The sequence below is a fragment of the Piliocolobus tephrosceles genome, chromosome 2 (genome assembly GCF_002776525.5).
Source record: "Piliocolobus tephrosceles isolate RC106 chromosome 2, ASM277652v3, whole genome shotgun sequence".
Taxonomy (NCBI): Eukaryota; Metazoa; Chordata; class Mammalia; order Primates; family Cercopithecidae; genus Piliocolobus; species Piliocolobus tephrosceles.
The window spans coordinates 99,326,504-99,346,539 of record NC_045435.1 but is presented as its reverse complement, the minus strand read 5'-3'; the positions used below and the strand labels follow the sequence as shown (position 1 = coordinate 99,346,539).

At 37.4% G+C, this 20,036-nt stretch overlaps 1 protein-coding gene across 3 annotated transcripts in view; it reads left to right on the top strand.

Moving 5' to 3' along the window:
* GOLGA4 (golgin A4) overlaps positions 1-20,036 on the top strand; it is a 118,974-nt gene that overhangs the window by 44,772 nt on the left and 54,166 nt on the right. For all 3 annotated transcript variants that reach the window (XM_023187482.2, XM_023187484.2, XM_023187485.2), the window contains exons 7-11: positions 2,578-2,676; positions 3,662-3,794; positions 6,425-6,612; positions 6,886-6,969; positions 9,773-9,920. In XM_023187482.2, the coding sequence (XP_023043250.1) occupies positions 2,578-2,676; positions 3,662-3,794; positions 6,425-6,612; positions 6,886-6,969; positions 9,773-9,920 (652 nt within the window). The remainder of the gene's footprint in view (positions 1-2,577; positions 2,677-3,661; positions 3,795-6,424; positions 6,613-6,885; positions 6,970-9,772; positions 9,921-20,036) is intronic.

Here is a 20,036-nt window from a genome sequence, read left to right as displayed (position 1 = left end):
ATCCCAGCACTTTGGGAGGCTGAGGCAGGTGGATCACGAGGTCAAGAGATCGAGACCTTCCTGGCCAACATGGTGAAACACTGTCTCTACTAAAAATAACAAAAATTAGCTGGGTGTGGTGGCATGCACCTGTAGTCCCAGCTACTCAGGAGGCTGAGGCAGGAGAATCACTTGAACTCCGGAGGTGGAGTTTGGCAGTGAGCCTAGATCGCACCACTGCACTTCAGCCTGGTGACAGCGAGACTCCATCTCAAAAAAAAAAAGTTGTTTTAGTACCAAAGCAATTAGGAAGGGCATGTTCCCAGGACAAAGTAACAGCTACTTCCATGAAAGGAATTTAAGATCCAAGAAAATCTCTCCACATTGGCTTTTGTTTCTTATTTCACTCTGGATCTCTGAAAACTTTATTTAGGCCATGACCAGCATTTGGAGACTACTGCTGTGGGAATGTCAAGTCAGGAGACATTTGTGAGAGGAAAAGGAAAAAATATGCTCGGAGATGTTGGGGCAATGTGGGTGTTGGGCAGAATAGAGGACACTTATAAGTGTACCAGATAGTGCCTCAGTGTTTTGCTGGGGCAGTTCTCAGTGTTTTGAGAATTAATGTTTGAACAATGTGAGAAGAGGGAGTTGCTTATAAGTCTTTGAAAATATTGTTTGAGGAAAATTTTTCTAGCAAATGTGTGAGGGATGGATTAAATTAGAGGAGGACTTGAGGTAAGGAATCTGTCTAGAAGGCTAGTGAAGGAAATTAACTATCACAAGCTTGTCCAACCTGCAGCCCATGGCCTGCATGCAGCCCAGGACGGCTTTGAATGCGGCCCAGCACAGCTTTGAATGTGGCCCAGCACAAATTTGTAAACTTCCTTAAAACATTGTGAGGTTTTTTTTTGTGATTTTTTTTTTTTTTTTTTTTAATGCTCATCAGCTATAGTTGGTGTATTTTGTATGTGGCCCAAGACAATTCTTTTTCTTCCAGTGTGGCCTAGGGAAGCTAAAAGATTGGGCATCCCTGATCTAAAGTTTTAGACACCTGGACTGTGGTTATAGTTGTGGTAAAAGATAGGATCTAAACATTCTAGAAAAAGTAATACAAAATATTGATTATATGCAGGGATTAACAAAGATAAATAAAATGTGACTTTGAATATTTTGAATTTAGGGAACTAGTGAAGTATAGGAATCCCAGAATGATAAAGGACTGTTTGATATTTCCATATGCTAACCTCTAGCATTCTAAGGGAGAAACGCAGAAGACACAAGATTGAATCCAGAGGGCTGGAAGGAATCAGTGAAGGACAAAGAGGAAACTGTAATTGACAGGAATGTAGCCAAGAGCCCTAAAGCCATGGTCAGCAGATACAGCCAAGAAAAGCTTCCATAGGTGATTTTGTCATTGTGCGAATACCACAGAGTGTTCTTTCAAAAACCTAGATGGTATAACCTACTATATACTTAGGCAATATTGTATTGTTTATTGTTCCTAAGCTATAAGCCTGTACAGCATGTTACTGTACTGAATTCTGTAGACAGTTGTAACATAATGGTATTTGTATATCCAAGTCTATCTAAACATAGAAAAAGCACAGTAAAAATACGTTATTATAATATTATGAAAGCACCGTCGTATATGTGGTCCGTCATTTTCCAGAACATTGTTACGTGGTATGTGACTGACTATACCTAAAATGAAAGGGTAATTACTGGTGGCTGGTATTGCAGAGAGATAAAGATAAGTGGATTTGGTTAGGAAGGCTTGTTAATGACCTAAAGAAAGCAGCATTTTAACTAATTGCAGGAACTAGAAATTTCATTTTACAGATGAGAAAGCATTTGGTTTCGACTATCAGACACTTTCATATATTGGGGGGAGGAAGACTCTACTGGCTATCTGTTTGGTATATAATAATTTGATTTCAGATCAAATGAATATAATATAACACAAGTAGTAAGAGTCTCAAAGTTTTACTTTTATCTTCAGTAATTTTTTTTTTTTTTTTTTTTTTGGGAGACCGAGCCTCGTTCTGTCACCCAGGCTGGAGTATAGTGGCAAGCCTCAATTCACTGCAACCTCGCCCCCAAGTGATTCTCCTGCCTCAGCTTCCCGAGTAGCTGGGACCACAGATGCCTGCCACCACACCCAGCTCATTTTTGCATATTTAGTAGAGATGGGGTTTCACCATGTTGGCCAGGCTGGTCTCGAACTCCTGACCTCAAGTGATCCGCCCTCCTCGGCCTCCCAAAGTGTGGGATTACAGGTATGAGCCACCACACCTGGCCTGTCTTAAGTGATTATTTATTTTCTCCACATTATTATCAATGCAGCCATCATTACAGCTCCAGAAAGTATACATTTTTCTTCTTGGATCTTCACATTCTTTAAGGAACAAAATTATTTGTTGATGCAAATGTTTTAAATCATGTTAATGTTTTACATGCTGATTATTCGCTAATTATTGTCGCTGATACCTTAAGGGAAATGTAAATCTGTATTCATCATGTTTTTAAATTTTGAAAACTTTAAGTTTATATTTTTTGTTTTATACTGAAAATTGCCTGTAAATCATTTTGTTTTAGGAGCTCCAAATGGACCAGCAGGCAAAGAAACATCTCCAAGAGGAGTTTGATGCATCTTTAGAGGAGAAAGATCAATATATCAGTGTTCTCCAAACTCAGGTAAAAGAATAAAAGAAAAAGTATGGAATTTTTTGGATAAGGAAAAATAGAAGGGGTTTGATTTGGATATCTGCAAGGTTCCAAAAGTTTTTTCTTTTTTAAGACCTATTTTTAAAACTTTCAATTTTTTTATTTTTATTTTTGAGACAGGGTCTTGCACTTTTACCCCGGCTGCAGTGCAGTGGCATGATCATAGCTTACTCCAATCTCAAATTCCTGGACTCGAGCAATCCTCCAGCCTCTGCCTCCAGAGTAGCTGGGACTACAGGCATATGCCACTGTGCCCAGCTAATTTTTAAAATTTTTTGTAGAGATGGGGTCTCACTCTGTTGCCCAGGCTGGTCTCAACTCCTGGGCTCAAGCGATCCTTCCTCCTTGGCCTCACAAGGTGTTGGGATTATAGGCATGAGCCACCACTCCTAGCTCCTCAGTTAATGTTAAGGATACTTTTTTATTTATTGTATCTTTTGACTAACTGCATAATAATAATAGCAAATACAAAAACTGACTGTATTGGGGGTAAACTTTTTGTTTTATTTTCCCCCACTTTAGTAAGAAGAGTATCATTTAATCCATCCTCTCTCTGTTTTAAAGAAAGTACAATAAGCCGTCTACATTGATATGTTTTGTATGTGTGGATTCAACCAACTGGATAAAAATATTTAGGGGGAAAAACCATGTGTAGTGAACATGTAGACTTTTTTCTTGTCATTATTTTCTAAAACATATACAGTATAACAACTATTTGCATAGCATTTTCATTATTTAGGTAGTTTATGTAATCTAGGAATGATTTAAAGTATACTGGAGGATGTGTGTAGGCTATATGCAAATACTACACCATTTTATATAATGGACTTGAGCTCCTGCGAATTTTGGTATTGACAGGGATTCCTGGAACCAATCCCCCACAGATACCAAGGGACAGTTGTACTACTCCCATAGATTTTTTTGACTTTTTTCTAATAAAGCACATTTATATTAGGTTTCTCTGCTGAAACAACGATTACGAAATGGCCCGATGAATGTTGATGTACTGAAACCACTTCCTCAGCTGGAACCACAGGCTGAATTCTTGACTAAAGAAGAGAATCCAGAGAGTGATGTAGAGCCAGTAGGTAAGCTTCATTTTGTCAAAAGGTTAATTTAACAACTAGAGGAGGGCCGGGCTCCTTGGCTTGCACCTGTATTCCTAACACTTTGGGAGGCCAGTGTGGGAGGATCGCTTGAGTTCAGGAGTTTGAGACCAGCCTGGGCAACACAGAGAAAACCCTTCTCCACAAGAAAAAGAAAAATGAAAACAAAACCCCAAGAAAACCTAGAGGAGGATTTTGAGAGATTCCAGGATGTGAGCTGATAGATGTGGGCTGAGGTAGAAGTGTCCGTGGTCCTAATAGTTTCAGGAAGATGCAAGAGTTTTTTTTTTTGTTTGTTTTTTTTGGTTCTTTGTTATTTAGGAGAAAATAAGTGTTTTTTGTTTGTTTGTTTATTTGAGATGGTGTCTCACTCTGTTGCCAAGGCTGGAGTGCAGTGGCATGATCTCGGCTCACTGCAACCTCTGTCTCCTGAGTTCAAGTGATTCTCCTGCGTCATCCTCCTGAATAGCTGGGATTACAAGTGTGCACCACCACGCCCGGCTAATTTTTGTATTTTCAGTAGAGATGGGCTTTCACCATGTTGGCCAGGCTGGTCTCAAACTCCTAATCTCAAGTAATCTGCCTGCCTCCGCCTCCCAAAATATTGGGATTACAGGCGCGAGTCACTGTGCCCAACCAAAATAATTGTTTTAATATGCAAAAATGTCATAGTCTGTGAGTAATACCACATTTTCATTGTAATTGAAATTCATTTATTATGCTACACTGTTTTATTAATAGCAGTAGCTAGGTGTCATATGAACAGGCCAGTTCTGCTTACATGCTAATAAATGTGCTATGTGTAATTGTTTGGATATTTTAGTTTTTAAATAATATTGCTTAAATATATCTATATTCATAGATATTTGTATTTGTCCTATTTCCTATTAATTGCTTTTTAACTGGAAAAAGAAGAAATAGCTATGTTTTGTCTTAAAATTCAGTTATAGCCTTCTTTGCTTTGAGGCTTTGAGGTATATACTCAATAAAATTCCCATCTTTTATTTCCTAGCTTTTTCTTTCAAAGGGACTTACGATAAACTTGGAGTAAGTAGTTGAGCAGTTAACTGTCTGAGCAGCCAGCCTATGGTCGGGTGGTGGGGCGGGGGCTCGTTCCCGAAATTCCCCAAATGTGGAAACTTGAGACTCATAAATGTAAAGTGATGGAGAAAGCTGCACTTACCAGAACTTCTCTCAGAAAGAGATTAGAATGTGGTTGGGAACAACACTGTACTTTATTAATCCTTTTGGGAGGTGAGCTAAGACACATAATTTTGAATAACAAAAGATGATTATCAAACTGTCATTTTAAGGAGGGTGGATTCAGTTAATGTTAGTTAACTACTGTGCCATTCTGAATGGGGTTGAACTGCAAAGAGGTGAATTCACTACTAAGCTTCTTCAGATAAAGATTAAACAACTAATACTAAGTAAAGTTTTGGAAGGGTGCCAGTTTATTAGCTGACTAGGGTTGTCCCTTCTTCATCTGACTAAGAGTATAGCAGAATGTTGGTGTAAGAATACACTCCTGGCTGGGCATGGTGGCTCTCGCCTGTAATACCAGCACTTTGGGAGGCTAAGGCAGGCGGATTGCCTGAGGTCAGGAGTTCGAGACTAGTCTGGCCCACATGGTGAAACCCCATCTCTACTAAAAATAAAAAAAATTAGCCGGACGTGGTGGCATGCACCTGTAATCCCAGCTACTCGGGAGGCTGAGGCAGGGGAATTGCTTGAACCAGGGAGATGGAGGTTGCAGTGAGCTGAGATCACGCCACTGCACTCCAGCCTGGGTGGCAGAGCAAGGCTCTGTCTCAACAACAACAACAACAACAAAAATGGAATACACTCCTGTGTACTAAGACTGTTACTGAAGCACCCTTATATTTGTAACCGCCCAATGGGTTCACCTTGCCCACTGCCTAGACAGAGCTGATTTATCAAGACAGGGGAATTGCAGTAGAGAAAGAGTAATTCACACAGAGCCGACTGCACATGACCGGAGTTTTATTTTACTCAAATTAGTCTCGCCAAGCATTTGTGGATCCGAGATTTTTTAAGGACAATTTAGTGGATGCGGGGAAGCCAGTGAGCCAGGAGTGCTGATTGGTCAGGTCAGAGATGACATCATAGGTAGTCAAAGCTGTCTTCTTGTGCTGAGTCACTTCCTGGATGAGAGCCACAAGATCAGATGAGCCAATTTATCGATCTGGGTGTTGCCAGCTGATCCATCAAGTGCAGGGTCTGCAAAATATCTCAAGCAGTGATACTAGGAGCCGTTTAGTGGTGGTCAGAATCCTGTAGCCTTCAGCTGCATAACTCCTAAACGATAATTTCTAAACTTTTGACTAATTTGTTAGTCCTACAAAGGCAGTCTGGTCCCCAGGCAAGAAGGAGGTTTGTTTGGGAAATGGCTTTTATTGTCTTTGTTTTAAACTATAAGTTCTCCCAAAGTTAGTTCGGCCTACACCCAGGAGCAAACAATGACAGCTTAAAGGTTAGAACCAAGATGGAGTCAGTTAGGTTAGATCTCTTTCACTGTCTCAGTCATGATTTTCCAAAGGCGGTTTCATATTCCTTACTGATGGCGCCTCTTTATGCTGCTTTATTGTTAGTGGAAGATGGAACTTCTGCTAAAACACTGGAAACACTCCAGCAAAGAGTTAAGCGTCAAGAGAACCTACTTAAGCGTTGTAAGGAAACAATTCAGTCACATAAGGAACAATGTACACTATTAACTAGTGAAAAAGAAGCTCTGCAAGAACAACTGGATGAAAGACTTCAAGAACTAGAAAAGATAAAGGTAAAAGAGCAGATGAGTTTTGTTCTAATTTAATCCTGTAAAGTTAGATCCACAGGCTCCACAGCATGGCTTGTACCTCCGGGAAAGGAGAGTGGATGGAAAGGACATTCTTGTTTGCCCTGGCCTATATAACACTTACTATACCTTGAGACTTCCTGTGTACTTTTCTCCTTCTACACTGTAACATGTATATAAATTAGATAAATGTTGTAGAGTTCTCAAATGAGAAGAAGCTTTATTAGAGATGGAAATGAATTTCAAAATTTTTTTTAGGACCTTCATATGGCTGAGAAGACTAAACTTATCACTCAGTTACGTGATGCAAAGAACTTAATTGAACAGCTTGAACAAGATAAGGTAAAACAACAAAACCTATGATACTAAAATTTGTCAAGAGGCCCCAACATTTACTTTTGGAAACAGTTGGAAACATTCATGCTTGTTTCTGTTTTCCAAAATTATGGCAGCTTTTTCCATGAAAAATCTTTTTAATTTCTAGATTTATGTAACTACTAGCCTTAGTTTTGTATCGTGTGAAACTGATTCTCTGATTTCTTGATCCCAGTCAGCATTTTGATTTGTAGACTAGAATAACTGTTGCAAAGTAAGTTTATATTTATAGTACATAACTACATTACAGAGAAAAGTTAAATTATTTATAGTTAAGGCATTCTAAATGTGAATGGTATCAGTATGTTCTTTCAAATAATATGGAAACAGATTAATCTCTCAGATAAGTTGCCTAAAAAATAAATAAGGGGCTGAGCACAGTGTCTCATCTCTTTAATCTCAGCACTTTGGGAGACTGAGGCGGGAGGATTGCTTGAAACCAGAAGTTCAAGATCAACCTGGGCAGTAAAGCAAGACCCCCTGTCTACAAAAAGTAAAAAATTAGCTGGGTATGTTGGTGTATGCCTGTGGTCCCAGCTACTCGGGAGGCTGAGGCAGGAGGATTGCTTGAGCCCAGGAGTAAGAGGCTGCAATGAACTATGATCACACTACTGTACTGCAGCCTGGGTGACAGGGTGAGACCCTGTCTCTTAAAAAAACAAAAAGTAAATAAGTGATAATTTATATATTAGCATAAATAACAATTTCTACAAATAAATTTTAGAATGTGTAGGTGAGATTGGAGGATTGAGGAAGGAATGAGTCTTACCTTTGGTAGTTTGGAGTTGGAGCAGCAGCTATAGCTATGCAGCAAAGACAACCAGAAAATTCATGGGTTAACAGTTTTGACCTAAGTCTTTCAGTCCCAAGTTCTTGGGTCCTTTTTCTAAGCAGCTCCCAGTTTGTTCCGTACCATCCACCAGTTTCTTTAATATGCCCGGTTATCACTACAGTATTTTAAGTGCTCATGTAATTAAGAACATGTTAGAGCTGTCCTGCTGTTAAAATATATTGGCAGTCTTTTTCATCCTTTTGATAATATTGCTTTGCTAGATTATAAACTTCTTGAGGGCCTATTAAAAAAATTTTTTTTTTGTTACTAAGAACTTAAAACATTTACAAAAGAAAAGCTGCTAAAATGAATTTCTGTGAACCCACCACCCATCTTCAACAATTAACATCTCATGACTAATCTTGTTTCATCTGTACCTTCTGAACTCTCATTGTCCTACTCATCCCAGAGTTGTTTTAGAGCAAATCCAAGAAATTTTATCATTTTTTTCAAAAGTATTTTAATATATCTTTAAAATAAAAGATGTTATTTTTACAATAATACAACCACATTATCATGATCACATCTAAAAATTTAATAATTTTTTAATATGACCTGCTATCTAGTCAGTTTCAGATTTTCTCTAGTCTCTCATATATTTTTTGCTCTTTTATGAATCAGGGTCCTTATAAAGTTTTTTCATGGCAATTGGTTGATATGACTGTCAAGATTTCTTTTAATTTAGAGGTTCGATTATCTTCTCTCCTTCTCTTTCCACTATATTTTGGTTTTTGAAGAAACTGAAGTCCCATGATTTTGTTTTGAGATTTCATATAACAGTGTCTTACTTACCTGGTTGTTATCTTTCTATCTCTCCATTAATATTAGCCATCTGGAAGAGTCATACTCTAAAGTAAGGGTTGGCAAACCCTGTGGAGAGGGTGCTAATCTTAAGACCATGAAATAGTTGTCACAAAGTCTGAACATTTTTTCAACAGACAAGTGAACCACCTCATTTTTTGTTAGTCCTGAATGACTTTTTTACCTCATACAATTTGGTTATCTTTTTCCGCTGCTGAGCTCCATTTCTAGTGTAGATTATCCAGAAAGAGGGAACAGAAGTAACTAGCAAGTTGGAGGAATGGGGATGCCTTACTGAGCAAAGTAAGGAGTAGTGGTGGTACCAGAGACAGTCACAGGAAGAAAGAGAAAAACCAGGTAGATGTGTCCTGGGATTTTGCTTTATCCAGTGTGGCAGCAGGCACCTTCCATTCTCAGTCTCTGGGGTTATCCCCATGTTATAGCACAGATCAATATTTGTAGTTTATTGTAGCATCAAGCCAAGTTCAGAAGACTATATTTTGTTCATTATAAACTGTTTTCTAAGACAGATAGCACATTTGTAGAAAGGTTATAAATTAAATATTTTAAGTAATAATGTTTTAATGCGTTAAGGGTTAAACTATTAAAATTTTTTAACGTAAAAAATACCCTCTTCTGCTAGGTAATAGGATTAGAGCAGAAAACAGACCTCAGTTTGTGAAGTACTTAAATAATTGTTACGCTGTACTTAGCAAGAAATATCATTTTTTTCTGCCTTTTATTTTTAATTTTTTAATTTTTAATTTTTTTTGAGATGGAGTCTCGCTCTGTCACCCAGGCTGGAGTGCAATGGCATGATCTCAGATCACTTCAACCTCCGCCCCCTGGGTTCAAGCAATTCTCCTGCCTCAGCCTCCTGAGTGGCTGGGATTATAGGCATGTGTCACCACGCCTGGCTAAGTTTTGTATTTTTAGTAGAGACGGGGTTTCGCCATGTTGGCCAGGCTGGTATCAAACTCCTGACCTCAGGCCATCCACCGTGCTTGGCCTCTCAAAGTGCTGGGATTACAGACATGAGCCACCATGCTCGGCCTTTTTCTGCCTTTTAAATTAAGTTTTATCTGTGCTGTTGATGCAGTTTTATGCAAATATTTTAGAGTCTTCACTTCTATTCAGGGAATGGTAATCGCAGAGACAAAACGTCAGATGCATGAAACCCTGGAAATGAAAGAAGAAGAAATTGCTCAACTCCGTAGTCGAATCAAACAGATGACTACCCAGGGAGAGGAATTACGGGAACAGAAAGAAAAGTCCGAAAGAGCTGGTAAGAACTTGAGGGTTACTTGTTTTATGTTGGAACTCAAAAGTTATTTAAAGTGCTTGACCAATATTTTTTAAAAATGAGTTAAATATTGATAAAAATTCTTAACTATAGAGGCTCCTAATAAGACACCCATCTCTGCTCATTAGAGGAGGCAGAGGTTGGCAAACTGTGGCCTGTGGGCCAGATCCAGCCCACGGCCTCTTTATGTACGGCCCTTAGGCTAAGGATGATTTTTAAATTTTTAAATAGTTGAAGAAAAGAAAAATATATGACAGAGATCGTATGTGATCTACAAAACGTAAAATATTTATCATCTGGCCCCTTACAGAAAATGTTTGCTGACAGAGTATCAAAATCCACATTTAAAATTTTAGAACTTCCCAGTAAGGTGCAGCATGGTATTTATTAAATAATTGTTACCTTATAGATGCTTTAGGGTAAACAAAAAGTATAAGTTACAGTCTGCTTTTAAAGAGAATAATGAACACTTTAGTGTTAATAGCGTGTTTTGACACAATAAATGCTGGGCTATAAAGTATAGAACCCAGCATAGTATTCACCAAGGTACAAAACTGACTAAAGCTAGGAAAGGAGGGATGTTTGAAAGGGGGAGAGCAGGATGAACTGTGACTTCATATCAGGGAAGATGTGAATTTTGAATTGGACCTCAAATAATGAATAGAATGGGCCTAACAAGAGAGGTGTGGGCAGCACACATTTCAGATGCTACGATGCCATGAACAGGCACAGTGATCATGGTGGGTGTGTGAATCAGCTGAAAACCATTCTTGCTGAAGTGGGAAATGCAGTTGGGTTGTAAAGGAACTGACTATTGAAATCTTAAAAGGTAGGTAGCTGAGTTTAGACTTTGATATACAAAGTAACAGGAAGCCAGTAATAGGAAGGCATAGTGTGATGGGAGCTAGGGTTTTACATAGAAAATAAATGAAATAGGAAGTCAAACTTAGAAGCAAAGACAGAAATCCAGATTTGAGGGACTGTGAGCTTTGGCCACCTTGCTAGGATGGTGGTTATGGGAAGGAGAAGAAAGAAAGAATCTGTAGAATTTGGTCTCTAATTAACTCAGGGAGGCAGAAGAAAAGTAAGGACTCTAAGTTGACTTCAAAGTTTTAAGCTTAGGACACTTAATGAATAGTAGTGTGGAATTAGAATAGGAAATCTAAATGGGGAAGTTGAGAATTGGAGTGAAATGATGGGTTTGTTTAGATAAATTGAATTTGAGCCAGTCATGAACTTTTCAAATGGAATTGAGTTGCAGGAATTTGGAAATAAGAAACTGGAACATCTTTCAGGAGTCGTCAGCCTAGGATTGAAACCTGTGGTTAAATCTCTAGGAGAGGCTGATTTCTACAAAAGATTAAGTTTTACAGTAGTAGTAATAGTCGTGGTAGTAACAGCAGCAGCTGCTCCTGCTGACACTTATTTAGCACTTGTTGCTGCTACTACTACTGCTGCTACTATTGTTAATACTGCTGCTAGCCATTACTTACTTTAGTAATGCTCTGCTTTAAGGGCTTTTCTTGTATTTACTTGTGTTGCATCCTCACAAGTGTGTGGAATAATACTGTTATCTTCATTTTACAAATAAGCAAACCTAAGAATGTAGAAGTTAAGTAATTTACCCACATTTCTGCACAAACGGTAAGTATATACTCAAGATTTATTCCAGGCATTGTGACTCATGTCTGTGCTCTTAACCATATAGAGGTCTTGAGTTTGGCAATGAGACATAAATGAGAAAAAAAAAAAGTTACTTCATGAAGTCATAGAAATTGTGGATAGTTAGGTTTTTGGGGGAATATAAGATGTATTTCAAGAAGTGGAGAAGGTAAGATGAAGACTTTGAAAAGGTCTTTGAATTTGATAGGGCTATGATTTGGAGGATGCAGTTTTGAGAAATGATTTTACAAACCAGATTTTAAGGTGTTAAAAAGGGGACTGGGTCTCTACACAGAGAAATAGTTGACTATTTCATAAATGTCTCCCCATCTTCTTGCAGTTATTTTATGGATAAAGTGACTGGGGAATTTAGTTAATGAATTTGTTCTCATCAAACCTGAGAAAACTTCCCTTTAGAGAGAGTAGATGGCATCTTTCAGAATATAATCTTTGAAGACTTTCTAGAACCAGTTTGAGTGTTGTAAGACATTGGTTCAACAACTTTGCTTTCAGTGAACAGAAAATCTAATGCATAGCCTCAGCTTCTCATATCAAGCCTTTCCATTTTTAGAACTGCTTTTTGTTGACTGTTGCAGTCAGTAAAGAGAAAATGTTGGTCAGGGGATTAAATTTCTTTTGAAATTGGGTGTACTTAATGAGGAGATAGAAACTGATGAATAAATATCAAGTTGAAAAGGGTAAATGGTGAAAAGATAGACAAAATATATAGTTCATTCACATGCAGGATAAAATTTTCCATGTATATGTTCCAGTTAAACCTTTAGCAGTACACGTTTCCTTCCCTTGCTTGCTTCTCCAAAACAGATATATTTTGTCTTTAAGTATGATTTTCGTAAACCATATTTTTATAAATATTTGATAGCCTAAAGATTTAAATTTTTTTCTATTAATACTGTCAAAAATAAAAAATTAATAAATACTAAAAGAATTAAGATTTAAATTACTATTATTATTACTTTTTTTTGGGCACAATCTTGACTCGCTGCAATCTCCGCCTCCTGAGTTCAAGTGATTCTCGGGCCTCAGTCTCCTGAGTAGCCGGGATTACAGATGTGTGCCACCACTGCTGGCTAATTTTTGTACTTTTAGCAGAGACGGGGTTTCACTATGTTGGCCAGGCTGGTCTTGAACTCCCAACCTCAGGTAATCTGTCCTCCTTGGCCTTTCAAAGTGCTGGGATGACAGGCGTTAGCCACTGCGCCCTGCCAGATTTAAATTATTAATGGATATATTTATTTTGGAAAGTCTTTAGATAACAAAGTTGTAAGTGCTTTTATAGATTTTTTAAAAATTATATTTGTAGTCATAATAAATGAGGGCTGTGATAGAAAGTTGTAACAAACTGGCTGTACATTGAAGATAATGCCTTTTACATCTATAATGAAAGCTAGTTTTAGGCACACAAACTGTATTTCATTTAATAGTCTTAATTGAGTGTAAACAGAACTATTCAAGTAAGAAGTGTTTCTTAGTTCAAATGTAAAGTGTGTATGCCAATTGAAAGAAAACTTCCAATTAAGCACTAAGCATAAGAAAAGGTCAGCGCATTGGGAGTTATACCTGATGTAAATGACAAGTTGATGGGTGCTGACGAGTTGATGGGTGCAGCACACCAACATGGCACAAGTATACATATGTAACAAACCTGCACATTGTGCACATGTACCCTAGAACTTAAAGTATAATTAAAAAAAAAAAAAAAGAAAAAAGGCCGGGCGCGGTGGCTCAAGCCTGTAATCCCAGCACTTTGGGAGGCCGAGATGGGCGGATCACGAGGTCAGGAGATCGAGACCATCCTGGCTAACATGGTGAAACCCCGTCTCTACTAAAAAATACAAAAAAAAAAAAACCTAGCCGGGCGAGGTGGCGGGCGCCTGTAGTCCCAGCTACTCTGGAGGCTGAGGCAGGAGAATGGCGTAAACCCGGGAGGCAGAGCTTGCAGTGAGCTGAGATCCGACCACTGCACTCCAGTCCGGGCGACAGAGCGAGACTCCGCCTCAAAAAAAAAAAAAAAAAAAACCTTAAAAAAAAAAAAAAGAAAAATTCAGTGTAAAGGAAGTAGGATTTCTATAAATAGTCTGGCTATTGGAAAATTCAGTTGCTCTATTAAATATTTATTTTCTTTGTTAGATTTAAAATTCAAAGGTTAAACACATAAGAACTGGTCATGTGAAGGAAACATTAATATCATTACAGCTTACTATTAAGATTTTAGAAGTAGATATATCTACATAAAACTGTTATCTAGAAAATAAACTCCAAGTGCATTTTCAACTGTGAAGAAATTTAAGTCTGATACTGCTAGTAATTCTTGATGTGGATATTAGTAAACAAATCACTGATTCCTTTGGCTCACTTATTCTGGATGTCAAAATCAGCTCAAGAACGCTCCCCACTACTTTTCTTGGGAAACAGTCTCTTAAGCTGCTCCTCATATTTTTTTCTAGATGAATTGTGGTGCCTTTCATATGTTGGAGGACAGAGGAACTCTGAATGTCTTTGATTTTAAACAGAATGATTCTTTATTTTCTTTTTCTGTTTTTGCATGCTGGCATAAAAAGAATAATTCTATTATAAAATACTGAGACTGTGAATACGGTGGTATACTGATTTCAGGATGGTGTATCAACCTGTAATTCTTAAATAGTCTCCTCTCTAGTGGAAATGTTAGGCATATTTTTTGAAGTATGATAGCATAGCATTTTTGTTTTGTTAAAGATACATATTTTAGTGTATAAAGGAAACAAAAAATAAGTTTATTGGTTATAAGCGCTTCTACAATTGTTGATAGTGTTTCTTTCTTCTTGTTACTTATGAACAGATGGTCACATCTTCTATTAACCAGATTTTAAACTTGGAAAAGTTTGGTGATTCAGCTTAAGTGCCTGATGCTGTATTTTAACTCTCCAGGAAATTATATCCTCAGTGTAGCACCAGTCTAGAATGTTAATGCTACTAAAGTTCACACTAGTTCTTGGCTGTTCTGTGTGTGTGTGTGCGTGTGCGTGTGTGTGTGTGTGTGTATGTGTATCAGGATAGGAGATAGGAGTAGCTAATTATTAATGCAGTATATTACCAAAAAATTGGAAAATAGAGAAAATGACATCACTGTTGTTTTAGTAAATTTCCATGCAGTGTTTTCTCTAATTTTTATTTTTATATTATTGTAATAATACTGTACATTCAATTTTTTATATTCTTCTCCCCCATTTAGCTTTATGTTATTGACACTTTTACGTGTTGCTGAAGTACTAACATATTTTAATGGCTGTGTCAAAGTGCATGTACATCATTTACTTGGTTATCATTTCCTTACTGTTTATCATCTATTTTATAGTTTTGTTACAAATACTATTGTGACAATTTTGACATATAGCTTATTAGATAAAAAGTTTTGTCTCAGGATAAATTCTTAACCATAGACTTTTAGTCTTTTTCGTTAGCCACTTTTAAGTGATTTAAGTTTATATAGCCATTAAAAAAAAAACCCAGGCTACAACGTTAATCCTCCCCCTGTTAAAATGTTTTTTCCTACAGTTATGCAAAATGAATAAAATATTTTGCTTAGATTAGGAAAGTTTCTAGAGTATAGTAACTTTTGTAAACCCCGTTTCCTTTTCATGTACCTCGTCTTTGCTGAAGTTATGTGTTTTATATGATTGGTGGCATTTAAAGACTTGGACTAACTCATAACATTCTTTGCTTTTTTATTGTCATGTGTTTGTGCAGGAAATATGGTTTTTTATTCATATATTCATTTTTATAGTATAGGTCTGATATACCAAAAGCAATTCATTAGAACATGTTTATTTGATGTTTGAAGGACCCTTTAACGTAGTTTTATGTATTTAAATAGTGTGTAAGATTTATGCATTTTTATATAACAAACCAAAATCATATATGTATTTAACTGCTTTGTTAGTTGCTGATAATTTATGTAACAAAGTTTTCTTGGAGTCTTAAGTCTCACAAAACATCTTATTTTTGTGCATCCACACATGCCAATAAGTGAATCATGGTGCCTTTCCCAAGCCTTGTATGAACAGGACTGGGGTAAGGGCTATTTTTTTTTTCTTATCATGGGTACTTAGAATAAGCTTTACAAAGAAAATTCCATGTTTCTCAGGCAAAAAAAAAAAAAAAAAAAAAAAGTATGAATTAAAGTAGATTTTAAGTATGCCATGTTAGATAAGTAATATGTATGTATTTTGGCACTATATGAATAACTGCTGGAAAAATTTATTTTAAATGGCTTTTAAAATGCAATTATTTATGTCTCCAACAATGTCACTATTACTTGAAACTATCAATAATTTAAAAACATTTCTTTGGTGCAAGATTATATTTCTAATTTAATCAGTGTACTTAGCTTTAGCCTAATATTTTTCAACATTAGCCTGATGTTTTCAAGGTATTTGATAGATAAATATGTATGTAAAATGTACATGAAAATTTGGGGCTGGGCTCCGTGGCTTACGCCTGAAATCCCTGCACTTTGGGACGCTGAGGCAGGTGGATCACCTGAGGTTAGGAGTTCACCAGCCTGGCCAAGATGGTGAACCCCGTCTCTACTAAAAATATAAAAATTAGCTGGGCGTGGTGGCATGTGCCTGTGATTCCGGCTTACTCTGGAGGCTGAGGCAGGAGAATCACTGGAACCTGAGAGGCAGAGGTTGCAGTGAGCCAAGATCCCGCCTTTGCACTCCAGTCTGGGTGACAAAAACGAAACTGTCTCAAAAAAAGAAAAAGAAAAAGAAAATTTGGATAAATTGGTAAATTTTTTGAAGGTCAAAGCATAGTCAGTTTATAGAATGAATCTTGTTACATATTTTGTAGTATGGCTTAAAATTTAGATTTCCCTTGCAAATGTAATATTTATTAAATCTCTGCAAAGGCCCTAATTTATAGATAAGCATTGCACGATCTAATTTTTGCCAGCGGGTGGTAGTATTTTATTTTCATTTATGTAAGCTCTAGACTAGTAGCTTGGACACTTTTTGATCTCAGGGACCTCTTAACACTCTTAAAATTTATTGGCGATTCCAAAGAGCTTTATTTATGTGGGTTATATGTATTGATATTAATATATTAATAATTAAAAGTAAAACTTTTTTTTTTTTTTTTGGAGACAGAGTCTCACTCTGTCACTGAGGCTGGAGTACAGTGACGCGATCTCGGCTCACTGCAACCTCCGCCTCCCGGGTTCAAGCAATTCTCCTGCCTCAGCCTGCTGAGTAGCTGGGACTAAAGGCATGTACCACCATGCCCAGGTAATTTTTTGGTATTTTTAGTAGAGAGAGGTTTCACTGTGTTAGCCAGGATGGTTTCGAACTCCTGGCCTCGTGATCCTCACGCCTCAGCCTCCTAAAGTGCTGGGATCACAGACATGAGGCACTGCGCCCGGCTGAAAGTAAAAATTTTAACAATATTTGTTTAATTCATTTTAAAAATAACAATTATAGACTGGGTGCAGTGGCTCACGCCTGTAATCCCAGTACTTTGGGAGGCCAAGGCGGGTGGATCACTTGAGTGCCAAGGGTTTGAGAACAGCCTGGCCAACATGGCAAAACCCCATCTCTACTAAAAATACAAAAATTAGCTGGATATGGTGGCGTGTGCCTGTAGTCCCAGCTACTCAGGAAGCTGAGGCAGGAGAATTGCTTGAACCCCGGGAGGTGGGGGTTGCAGTGAGCCAAGATCACGCCACTGCACTCCAGCCTGGGTGGTAGAACGAGACTCTGTTTCAAAAATGATAATACTGATTATAGGCCGGGCGTGGTGGCTCATGCCTGTAATCCCAGCACTTTGGGAGGCCGAGGCGGGTGGATTACCTGAGGTCAGGAGTTTGAGACCAGCCTGGCCAACATGGTGAACACTGTCTCTACTAAAAATACAAAAATTAGCCAGGCATGGTGGCATACGCCTGTAATCCCAGCTATTCTGGAGGCTGAGGCAGGAGAATTGCTTGAACCTGGGAGGTGGAGGTTGAAGATGGTGCCAATGCACTCCAGCCTGGCCGACAGAGCAAAACTTTGTCTCAAAACAAACAACAAAAAACAAACAAACCATTTATAAATACATTACATGTTAGCACAAATACTTTTATGAAATCTACCTATATTTTCCAAAATAAGGTTTAGTGTGAAGAATGGCCTTGTTTTACATTTTTGTTATCTCATTGCTTGGCTTAATACAATGCAGCTGGATTTTCATGCCTATTTCTGCATTTAATCCGTTGCGATATATTATTTTGGTTGAAATATATGAAGAAAATCTACTCTTATGTAGACACGTATTTGGAAAAGGGAGGATCTCACAGATCCTCTGAAAGGATCTCAAGACCCCAGGATCTTTGGACCACATATTGAGAACTGCTGCTGTAGGCTTTGATTTTATTTGCCAACGAGGCTTGATGATTCAGTGGGAATTCTGATAAAATTATTTTTGTTGCTTTTTCTGTTAATTTGCATTTCATTCATTTTGTAGTGCTTTTCATTCACTCATTTTGTTTGTTTGATTTGCTGGGATAAAGACAGGCATTGGCTTACTTACTCATTCTTCATGTCATTAACCAGCTTGTTAGGATCATCAGTTAATCTAGAGGTTAACAGCCTTTTCACACTTACTGCATTTTTGTTTATTTCCTACACTGGGAGTAGAAGTGGGTCTTGTTAACCATGTAGTAAAGTGTTCTCTGGAACAGTGTAACAAAATAGTAATGCTACATGAAATCTCAGAATTCTGGCATTTCTTATTATAATTGATTGGGATGCTCAGGATGAGGAGTATCCTCTAAGAGGTGCTGGAGTAGCAAAAACATTGCCACATTCTTCCTAGCTGTATCTAAGGATTAGTTATTTTATTCCCCTTTATTACTACTTCAGCTATCTTTTTGTGAAATATTTTCTTTGTCACTTAATACCTAGCATATGCTTGGCAGTTGGTAAACAGCTGCCAAGTATGTATTTGATGACTGAATGGTTGGATTATTGAGCTACAGATTGCCAACCTTTCTCATTTAACCCTTATAGAGAGCATTTGCCCATTTTTATAATTCCCATGGATGTGAGTGAACCTCATCTGAAGTGGAAAGTGAGGAGCTAGCAATAAAGGATCTGCCCTGCATTTTACTTAACTGACAGAGGATCATACTTACAGTTCATTGAAAATTGACCTAAAAGTATTTTTTAAGTGTGTGTGTGTTTTTTTTTTTTAAATAAAAATTGCCTGAGATACATTGAATTTTGCTTTGGAAGAACACAGTGTGTTCTTGCAAGATTCTGTGGCAGTTCATGCTTAGCCTTCCTATTGATGTGTGCCGTGACTGTGGTTTTCCCATGCACTCTTGCATGTTGGCAGAAGACTTGTCAGCTGTGGCTGATGCACGCTTTATTTCTCCTCACTCACTTATCTTTTGTTGGGAATTTGAAAGATAAATTGTCTAGACATTTTGAACATACTTTTTTAGTACTTACATTAAAATCCTATTTTCACTTTGGAAAGAGTAGGGAATTCACTTTTATAATATTATAGGCTGGGGATGCCATTTCTGGGGGTTACAAGGTCAGGTGAGATGTTTCTGGGTAGTAAGTAAACTCTCGGTATATCCTCCTTAAACATTGTGATGAGACTCAGTGTTGGAGGCAGACTTCCTGTGAGGAAGTGGCTTCATTTGTGATACAGTATAGAATCCATAATGGGTTTGGAATATGTTTTCTGTGTTTGGAGATATAGATATGTAATCTTAATGCCTTTTCTCACCGCTTTTTTGGCTATTTAACATTTCCTTAAAGCAGGATGGGGAGGTAGAAAGCAGTGAGTTTTGTGTCAGAAAGAAGTATAACATATTGCATTTTGTTGAGAGTTAAAAGCCATTAGTAATTGATTGGTTCAGAAATTCTACTTTAGTAAGAAATATTATTGCCCAACGGAGCTTGATCCATGTCAGCATTCTTAGTTTTTAAAAATATTGCAAGGTAAAGATCATTGCTTAAATCCAATTTTAAAGTTCTATCATCAGGCTTATATATTCGGGTTGATTTATCATCTGAAGGAAAAATTGGATGCTTCAGTTACCATATTTCAATGAAAGATTTCAATGGTTTCTTTCTAGGTGTGAAATTATTTGGTTCCCTGACATGGTACTGGAAAGTGGGAGAGAGGGTTGATGAAAAGAACTTTGAAACCAAATCCATCCTATTTTCATCATTGTATAATGGATAATAAGGTGACATGGACAAACTGTTTTAGTGGATTAAACACTAAAATTAGACTCTATATAGAATAGTACCTGAAATTTATTGAATGTGATTAGAAAACTTAATTAGCAGAAAATTATATCTAAACAGGAACTTGTGGCATGGATTTTTTGTTGTTTGAAAAGGTGAGAACATTACATTTATTATACTGTGCTGG